This window comes from Vulpes lagopus, chromosome 22 (genome assembly GCF_018345385.1).
Source record: "Vulpes lagopus strain Blue_001 chromosome 22, ASM1834538v1, whole genome shotgun sequence".
Classification (NCBI taxonomy): Eukaryota; Metazoa; Chordata; class Mammalia; order Carnivora; family Canidae; genus Vulpes; species Vulpes lagopus.
Window position 1 is genome coordinate 23,113,562 of NC_054845.1, and position 9,663 is coordinate 23,123,224.

The 9,663-nt window shown below is 52.4% G+C and overlaps 1 protein-coding gene across 5 annotated transcripts in view; it reads right to left on the minus strand.

Moving 5' to 3' along the window:
- MREG (melanoregulin) overlaps positions 1–9,339 on the minus strand; it is an 89,436-nt gene extending 80,097 nt beyond the window's left edge. Inside the window, exon 1 of one of the 5 annotated variants that reach the window (XM_041737335.1) lies at positions 8,840–9,334. In XM_041737335.1, the coding sequence (XP_041593269.1) occupies positions 8,840–9,327 (488 nt within the window). In that variant the 5' untranslated portion in view covers positions 9,328–9,334. Of the gene's footprint in view, positions 1–1,786; positions 1,919–8,839 lie in introns of those variants that run through there. The other 4 variants (XM_041737334.1, XM_041737337.1, XM_041737338.1 and 1 more) reach the window with 4 other exon arrangements.
- Positions 9,340–9,663: the final 324 nt, after the last annotated feature.

The window sequence follows — 9,663 nt, forward strand, 5'->3', positions numbered from 1 at the left end:
CAACTGCAAACACAATCTCTCGCACGTACCACCTAAGCAGCTAGTCACACGTCTCGCTGCGTGCTAGGCAGCCCCTGCTCTTCCTACGGCGCTGAAACATAAAAGGGCTTGAGTCCCAGCTCAGCCAGGTATGCCTCTGCACCAGCTCTTGAAGCTCTAGGGCCTCAGTTTCTTCAACCATCGAGTCGGGATGACAGGCACGACAGTTGAGCCCCATCGCCCCCATATTTGCACATTTACCCACTTACTAAAGTTTATCTGGCACCCCAAACCGATACTGGTGGTACCTTCGCAGCACTCTAGGGGCACGTCCCCGGCTAGGGTCCAACAAGACGATGCTCTGATTTCTCACATCAGCTCTCACGATGTAGACAAGCCTCCTTGTCGTGGTATCTTCAGTGCCACTTTTTTTTTTTCATTTTCGTGCTTTTTATTGGTGATTCTGCTGTTTAGGACGGCCCCCAAGCATAGTGCAAAAGTCCTAAAACACGTGTGTTAGATAAGCCTCGTTCGGGAGTCAGTGATGGTGCTGTTGGCCGGGAGCTCAAGGTGAATGAATCAACAACATCCAGACAACAAGGTGTTTTGAAGCAGAAACACACAACATAAGATCCATAGTGAGCAGTTGACCAATCGGCCGGCAGGACCCTGACCCTGGATTTTCCCGGATTTGGGAGAAATGGTTCAGCAGCCTATCATGCTGCACCTGCAGGGACTATAGAACGTGGCTGCCATGCGTGGCAGGAACCGCGTGTGCCTCCAGGGTCATGGCCAAGAAGTGGATTCAAAGACGGGTACCAAGCCCGCTTCGGCCCCAAGCAGGACCCCCAGAGGTGGGCCCCAAGCAGGAACCCCAGGAGGTGGGCCCCAAGCAGGACCCCCAGAGGTAGGCCCCAAGCAGGACCCCCAGAGGTAGGCCCCAAGCAGGACCCCCAGAGGTGGGCCCCAAGCAGGACCCCCAGAGGTGGGCCCCAAGCAGGACCCCCAGAGGTGGGCCCCAAGCAGGAGCTCCAGGAGGTGGGCCCCAAGCAGGACCCCCGGAGGTGGGCCCCAAGCAGGACCCCCAGAGGTAGGCCCCAAGCAGGACCCCCAGAGGTGGGCCCCAAGCAGGACGCCCTGGAGATGGGCCCCAAGCAGGACGCCCTGGAGATGGGCCCCAAGCAGGACCCCCTGGAGGTGGGGGAGCTACCCGGGAAAGGCTCCTGGCCCGGCCCCTGCGCCCTGGGCTGGTGCTGCAGCAGGAGGCATGCACGCTGCACCCTCAGAGGCCCGGGAAATTCCAGCCTGCCGCCCCCCCTCGAGGCCCGGTTTCATTCCTTCTCGGAATCACGACCCCCCAGGGTCACGTGCAATTTTGTTTGTTTTATTTCCCCCTCCGGGAACTCCAGGAGCCGTGGCAGGAGGCACAGCCGGCTGTTCCCGGGGCACTGGCCGCAGATCCACAGGGGCCTAAGTTCTGTGCAGGGACCGGAGGCTCGGGGGGGGGCCTGGGTGGGCTCAGGGGGGATCCCGAGTGTGGGCTCCCTGCGAGGAGCAGGCTTCTCCCTCTTCGTCTCTGCATCTCTGTGTCTCTTATGAATAAATAAAATAAAATCTTAAAAAAAAAAAAAAAAGACCAGAGGCTCAGGGAGGGGGTGCGTGGAGGAGAGCCGGGAGCTAAGCAGTGTGGACGCTCACAACACGGTTCACAAGGTGGCTTGACAGCCACGGACCAAAACTGAGCCACAGAGTAATTCTCTCCCTTTGTCCTTGGGCTTGTCAGTAACAGGACGGGCGCGGGGCTTACCTGTTCTCTGATAAAACTCAGAGATCCGAGTAGGTAAACACTAAAGCCCAAGACTGTACTTCCCGGAAACGCTTCAGAAGGGCCCTGGGAACTAGGCCTCAGCGTGTGGCATTTGCATGGCACTTCCTTCACATGGCCCTCCGGACCTCGATGGCTGTCCGTCCGGGATCTCACAGGGCAGTGGACTCTGGCACCCGGCCACTTGGACATTGCCCCGCTCAAAGGCTGATGGCAGCTGTGCCTCCAGAATCATATCACTTCCAGGGCCACAACTCATGCTGGGGGGAGGCGGGGGGGGGTTATAAGTTTTATATGCAAGAGCACGCCTTCACCACAGTGGAAGGAAGCCATGCTATAAAATCGAAAAAAATCCCAAAGCTCTGAACTCAGACATTTTCCCAAAGGTACCCTATAGTGGGTTGAATAGTGTCCCCCCCCCCAAAAAAAAGACATGCCCAAATTCCAGCCCTGGGTTCCTGTGAATGTGACTTTCATCAGAAACAGGGGCTTTGCTGATGTGATTAAGGATCTTGAGAGGAGATCAAGCTGGATTTACCTTGGACCCGAAATGCAATGATTGGTGTCCTTACAAGAGCAAAGAGAGGGGTATTTGAGACAGAGGAGGAGAAGCACATGGAAGAAAACAGAGGCAGAGACCGGAAGTGGGCGGCCAGAAGCCAAGGACACCACCAGCCACCAGAAGCTGGAACCTGCAAGAAGCAATTGTCCCTAGAGTCCTCCTGGCTTCCAGCACCGTGAGAACACATTTAGGTTGGTTTAAGCTACGAGATTCGTGGTAATGCATCGTGCCAGCCCTAGGAAACCACGATACACACCCCATATATTTCTTTTAATTAGTAGCATGAAATCTTGAGCCAAAAAGTCATTCACTACTTTACAAATGACCAAAGCCATTACATCCCAAAACAATCCATGTGTCCTCAGTGCACACTGGTTTGTTGTGGTTTGATCACCATTTACTTTAGGCACAGAGGCAGGTAGAGAAGAACGGCGTGCAGAACCTCAAGCCTTCCAAGATGACTGAAAAGAAGAGCCTTCTAGGACTCTGTCCTAAAGTTGGAGTGAAGGCGAGAAAACTGAGACTGAACCAAACCTCTGGCTGTCCTTGGGCCTGAAGCCTGGAGTTAAGGTCAGGCCCCAGGTCCTTTCTCCAGACCTGTGTTTAAGCTGCCTGGCATGAGAGATGACTCTTCACCTACTCAGGGCTGCTGAAACAGCCCTGAGCAGCTAAGGAGCTGGACAAGCAGCTGTGATTCACACGCCCTGGGCCTTCAGGTTCCTTCCCTGGACCCCGACGGTCTCCCTGCCCCTAGAGTCCAAGGCAGACGAGTTCAGCTGACACAAGGCCACAGGAAGAGGACAACTTGTGTCAAGCCTGAAACAGCCCTGCAAGATCACACTTCTAAGTCTGATTTCCCAGGCCGCCTGCCTGGCTGGCTCAGTCCATTGAGTGTCCAACTCTTGATCTCGGCTCAGGTCATGATCTCAGGGTTGTGAGATCGAGCCCTGAATCAGGCTTTGCCCTCAGCAAGAAGTCTGCTTGAGGATTCTCTCTCCCTCTCCTTCTGTCCTTCCCCTTGTTGGCATGTGCACGCTCTCTCTTTTCAAACAAATAAATGAATCCTTTTTAGGGGCACCTGGATGGCTCAGTGGTTGAGCGTCCACCTTTGGCTCAGGTCATGATCCCGGGGTCCTGGGATCGAGTCCCATATCGAGCTCCCCGCAGGGAGCCTGCTTCTCCCTCTGCCTGTGTCTCTGCCTCTCTCTCTGTGTCTCTCATGAATAAGTAAAATCTTAAAAAAAAAAAAATTGTTGATTTCCCCATTTTGTAGAAGAAAAAAAAAAAACTAAAGTTTGAGGAAAGTAAGAGAGGTCCTCCTCAAAATCCCACAGTTAATTAATAACTGAAACTAGGACTCAGGTCTCTTATGTCCCACTGGGCTTGGGTCATGGGTCCAGGTTGCTTCCACTTCTAGGTAAAAGAACTACACCCATGAAGGACATGGAAGAAGGGAAGGAATAAGGGGCCAAGACACACGGGAACTAAGGCTACTGATATTCACCCATTTCTCGTGTATAAATACTACGAGTTACTTTTGGAAAATATTTGGTGGTTTTCCGAATTTTCTACAGTGCCAGGCATGAACTTGGAAGCCTGACAGACATGGATTCAAATTCTGGCGCTCCAACTTACCAAATGTGACTTTGAATCCATTTAAACTCTCTAAGCCTTGAGTTCCTCCTTTATAAAATGGAGATAAATAACACCTATTTCATCCAGTCCTAGGGATGACTAATGACAAAAGATATGCAAAGAAACCTCATTGGTGCAATGACATCCGCCCAGGATTCACCATTTCTATAAAGTTAAGAATGAAGGTGGATGCAGTCATGAGAGACACATGGGGAGAGGCTTCAATTCTATGACTGTTTTCTTTTCTTTTTTTTTTTTTTTGAAGTATGACTGTTTTCTTAAGGTGGACGGGTATACGTGTGTTGGCTCTACTAGTCTTTTTAGCATTTTGTTTTATTTTTTTTAATTTTTAAAGGATTTATTTATTTATTTATTTGACAGAGAGAGAGAGAGAGGGAAAGGGAGAGTGCACAAGTAGAGGGGTGGGGGAGAGGGAGAGGGAAAAGCAGGCTCCTCGCTGAGCAGGGAGCCCGATGCAGGGCTCAATCCCAGGACTCTGGGATCAAGACCTAAGCTGAAGGCAGACGTTTAAATGACTGAACCACCAGGAGCCCCTATAGCATTTTGTTTTAAATACATTTTTTTAAAAAAAATTGTACATAGAAATTAACAAATGAACAACTCTTATTGTAATCGTTATCAATCAAAAAGTAGATTTTCAGTTAATTTATGTCGAGCACCATGCTGGGCACGGCGAGGAACAGTTCGGTGAGCTGGGTTGAGCCCCCCATTCTAGGTTAGAACCTCCAATCTGGCTGGGATTGCAGCACCCAGCTGAGAACTGTAATAACCAGAGGTAAGTGCCCCGAGTGGGAAAGAGAGAATAAGGAGACGCCACAACTGCTTGGGGAGACTTTCTAAGGCTTCCACACAAAGGTGGCAGCTGAAATGGGCCTGAAGACCAGAGTAGAAGCTTAAGAAGTACAAAACATGACAGGATGCCTAGCTAACAAATATGGGATCAGCAAAGACCCCGGGGTGGCCGGGGGATCTGCATGACTGGACCCATCACAGGCAGAGACCAGAGAAGGCAGAATCAGACAAGCCAGGGGAAGAAGCGTGAAAGCAGGCACGGACGGTCAGCACAGAGGTATGGCTCGCACACTGAGAAAAGAACATCAGATTTCTCTTCCTGGTGACTTTCAAGACAGCAATGTTCATGGAATCAGGCAGGGGCCAGAAACCAGATTTAAGGGGCACCTGGGTGGCTCAGTCGGTTGAGCCTCCAACTCTTGATTTCAGCTCAGGCTATGATCTGAGTCGTGGGATCCAGCCCTGTGCCCAGCTCCCTGCTTAGCTGGGAATCTGATTGGGATTCTCTCTCTCCCTCTGCCCCTCCCCCCTCTAAAATAAATAAATCTTTTTTTAAAAAGAGAAAGAAAGAAAGAAAGAAAGAAAGAAAGAAAGAAAGAAAGAAGGAAGAAAGGAAGAAAGAAAGAAAGAAAGAAAGAAAGAAAGAAAGAAAGAGAGAACCAGATTTCATGGTGCATGGGTCATAAAGAAGAAAGTGGGGGGTGGGGGGCACAGTCGACAACCCCTTCAAGACATTTGTGCTCAACACACAAAAAAAGCAGAGGATGATAACTGATGGGCTTGGCGATATCAGGATGAATTTCCAGGCAGGGGGAAGCCTCAGTATATTTCTAGAAAAAAGGAGAAAGAAAGAACTAGTGGAACAGAAAGAAATATAGACAAACCAGACAAGGAACAGGTATTTCCCTTCAGGTATAAAGTTCCAGAAAAGGCAAAAAGAAAGAGGTCGAAACATAAAAGACATGATCAGATCGGCAAAGGAGATGAGACTCTAAGAGCTGCTTTTCTTGAACTAACAAGAATCCCTGATGCGTTTTGGAAGAGGCCTGCAGGTGACCGTGGACACATGCGACACACGTCATTCCCCCAACCACACCTCTTCCAGGCACTGGTCACTTGGGGCATGAAACAATACTTGAAAACCATTGCTTTACCCTAAAGGATTTAGTTAGGAGGAGAGCTTATACACAAAACCCTTTTTTTTTTTTTAATAAATGAAAAAAAAAAAAAGACCTAAAGAATGAAGTTCTCCATAAAATAAAAATTAAGACCATCTGGCCATATGATTTCACCACATCAAGATTTCAAACCAGCCACTTTGGGAAATAGCCTGGCAGTTTGTCAAAAAGTTTAATGCAGCATTCCCGTATGACCCAGCCATCCCACTTTTAGGTATACACCCAAGGTAACTGAAAACATACGTGCACACAAGAACCTGTACACAGACGTTCACAGCCAAAAAGGGGAAACAACCCAAGCCGTCCATCCGTTGGTGGATGGATAAATAACATGCAGCGAAGCCAAACCGAGAGCAGTATTCAACCTTAAAAAGGAATGCAGCGCTAATAAATGCTAAAATGCGGATGAAACTCAAAAACACAAGGCTGAGTGGAAGAAGCCAGGTGCCAAGGCCGCATCGTGTATGATTCCATTTATACACAACGTCCAGATTAGGCAAATCCAGGAAGACAAGAGAGCAGGTCAGTGGTTGCAGGGGATGGGGTGGGGGCAAGGCAGGGAGAGTGGCGAGGGATTGCTAAGGGGTGTGGGGTTTCTTCTGGGAGTGATGAAAATGTCCTAGATTAGATAGTGCCGATGACTGCACATCGGTGTCAATACACGAAACACCACTTTAACAATAAATAAACAAAAAAAAAAAGTTTCCAACTAGACCTGCTGATGACTTGAGTAGGAAGGAAGATACAGGAACCCATACACACGCCTAATCCTGCTTCTTCCCAAATCTGTGTTGCCTTGAAATGAGGCCAGAGCTGACATGAAACCACAGAAGCCCAGTCCACTCCTGGTCACATGCTCAGAGGAATAACAACGATGAGTGACCATAACTAGAATTTACAGGGCGCTTACTATGTGTCAGACACTCGACTAACCACTGTACGTGCCTTAGCTCATTCATTTCTCGCTGCAACCCTTTGAGGTACACACTGTTATCCCCCCCCATTTTACAGATGAGGAAATTAAGGCACAAATAAGTTTCCTAATTAGTGCCCGGTCACCCAGTTGGGATCTTCAACCCCAGGCAATCTGACTCACGAACACCATGCCACTCCGTCCCCGAACGACTCTTGTCTTCCTAAGATCCCTTGCAAAACTCATCGACTTAACGATGTAAACCGGGGCAGGTCAAGAGTTTAAAATAACCAACACTATTAACTCAAATAGGCATCTGGGGATGGAAAATTGGAAAGACCCAAGGCACCGAGGATGAGTGCTGTTATTTCTCGTTACAGTGAATGTTGACAAGCTGCACGTACAATCGAGCATGAAATTCTAGATTGCTGCCTACTTCTTTTAAGATTTGGAGTGGTTTACTAGACACCCCCCTGCCCATAGTACCCTCATAATCTAGGTTTCTGGCTGCAACCGTCAGCAAGAGTGTGTACAATTGTTTCTTTTCTTTTTTTTTAAGATTTTATTTATTATTTATTCGAGAGAGAGAGAGAGAGAGAGGCAGAGACACAGGCTCCATGCAGGGAGCCCAACGCGGGACTCGATCCCGGGACTCCAGGATCACACCCTGGGCCAAAGGCAGGCGCCAAACCACTGAGCCACCCCGGGATCCCCTGTACAATTTTTTCTATATATAAGACGAACATGACTCGTATATTCACATACGTGTGCGCTCACTGCACAGGCAGATGGTCCATTTGAAATCCTAAATCGTAGGAGTGGGGGATGAATAAGCACAAAGCAATCCAAGAGAACTGCCCGGCGGGGAGAGGCTTGAGAACGAGCATTTAGGAGGGGGCAGGAAGGATAAAGGTCACTCCTTGAGGCGAGCTTGGGGGGAATCAGAAGGTTGGGTCGTTCCCAGAGCTGCCAGGATGCCTGTCTGATTAAATCAGGGAGCAAGGAGTGTTTCATATGCTGGAAAATGCCAGCGGACAGGCAGTGAGGGGTGACGTAAGGCCTCAAAAGTCAAGGGAAGTGTTCGGACTTGACAGAGGAGGAAAAGGTAAATTATGCTTTGGAGAAGTTGTGAAAGGCTCCTCAGGGCAGCCGCATGTTTCACAAGCAACCCCGGCTTCGGGCCTCATGCACTGCTCCCTAGTTTCATTTTAAATCCGGGGCTTGGGATCCCTGGGTGGTGCAGCGGTTTAGCGCCTGCCTTCAGTCCAGGACATGATCCTGGGGACCTGGGATCGAGTCCCACGTCGGGCTCCCTGCATGGAGCCTGCTTCTCCCTCTGCCTGTGTCTCTGCCTCTCTCTCTTTCTCTCTGTATGACTATCATAAAAAAAAAAAAAAAAAAAAAAAAATTTAATCCGGGGCTTGTGTCCTGGAACCTGCACGGGGTCCTCACGACAGCGACAGCCCCGAGGGGGGGGGGGGGCGGCCGGAGCCCAGCAGGCGCGCACCTTGCAGCCTGCGCTCCCTGAGCTCCCTGAGCGAGCCCGCGGGGGGGCCGGGACAGGCTGCGCCCTCGAGGTACGCGCAGTAGTGCGGTGCTTTCTTTCTTTCTTTTTTTTTCTTTTTAATGTGAAAAATATTTCCAGGGCTCGGTCACCTAAGTCGCCTTTTCTTTGGTCACAGCACGCACTGCGGAGTGTCCAACTTTCTGCCGGGGCGCAGCAGAAACGCACGGTCGCCCGCGTCCCCGAAATCCACCTGGTGAATCCACGGCGACCACCCCCCTCCTCCGCCGCGACCTCCCCCCTCCCCCCCTGCGGCCCGCGCTCCTCCCAGCTCCCTCCCCGCGGGCGCAGGTGCGACCCGAGGTCCCCGGGCTGCAGGGCGGGCTCCAGGGCGGGGGTGCGGGGGGCCGGCGCCCCGGGGCGCGCTCACCGGACCAGGGGCTCCTTCTCGGGCGCGCCGGGCTCCTCCAGGCACCTGCACGGGCAGCAGCAGCACACGGTCCTCAGCCAGCCCCGCGGCCCCATGCGCGGCGACGAGCCCCGCGGGCGGAGCGGCCGGAGCGGGGCGGCGTGCAGGTGCGGGGCGGCGTGCAGGTGCGGGGCGGCGTGCAGGTGCGGGGCGGCGTGCAGGTGCGGGGCCGGCTCCGAGCGCATCACGCCGCGGCGGGGACGCGGGCGCGGCCGGGACGCCCCCTCGGGCCGAGCTGCGCGGCCGCGCGCCTCCCGCCCCGGGGCCTCGTTAGGGACGCGTCTCCCCGCGTCTTTAACTCCCGGGACGCAGGTGCGGGGGGGGCGGGGGAGGCGTCCCGCGCCGCGCGGCTGCTGCCCTAAGGAGGAAGCGGGCACTGCAGGCGGCGGGCACCTCGGCCGGGCGCCCCGGGGGCGGGGGGGGTCACGCAGCACGAGGCTGGGCCGCATCCATTCATACGTTTATTGGCTTTGGCTCCCCGGGAAGGAAAGGCCCCAAGGCCCTCCCCCACCCCCGCCCCCAGCGCCGTGGAGGGCGTTCGCCTCCTTCTCCACCGGGCCAGCCCCGCGGAGTAAAAGCAGGACGGACCGAGGGCCTGCTTTCCTTTCACAGTTTTTATTATTATTATTATTATTTTTAAGTCCTCTCCACGCCAACGGGGGGCCCAAACCCAAACCCAGATGGAGAGGCCCACGCTCCGCCGGCTGAGCCAGCCAGACGCCCCCAGAAGCGGGGTTTTTCCAAGTACTCTATTCACCATGGTTTTTTCTTTTCTTTTCTTTTCT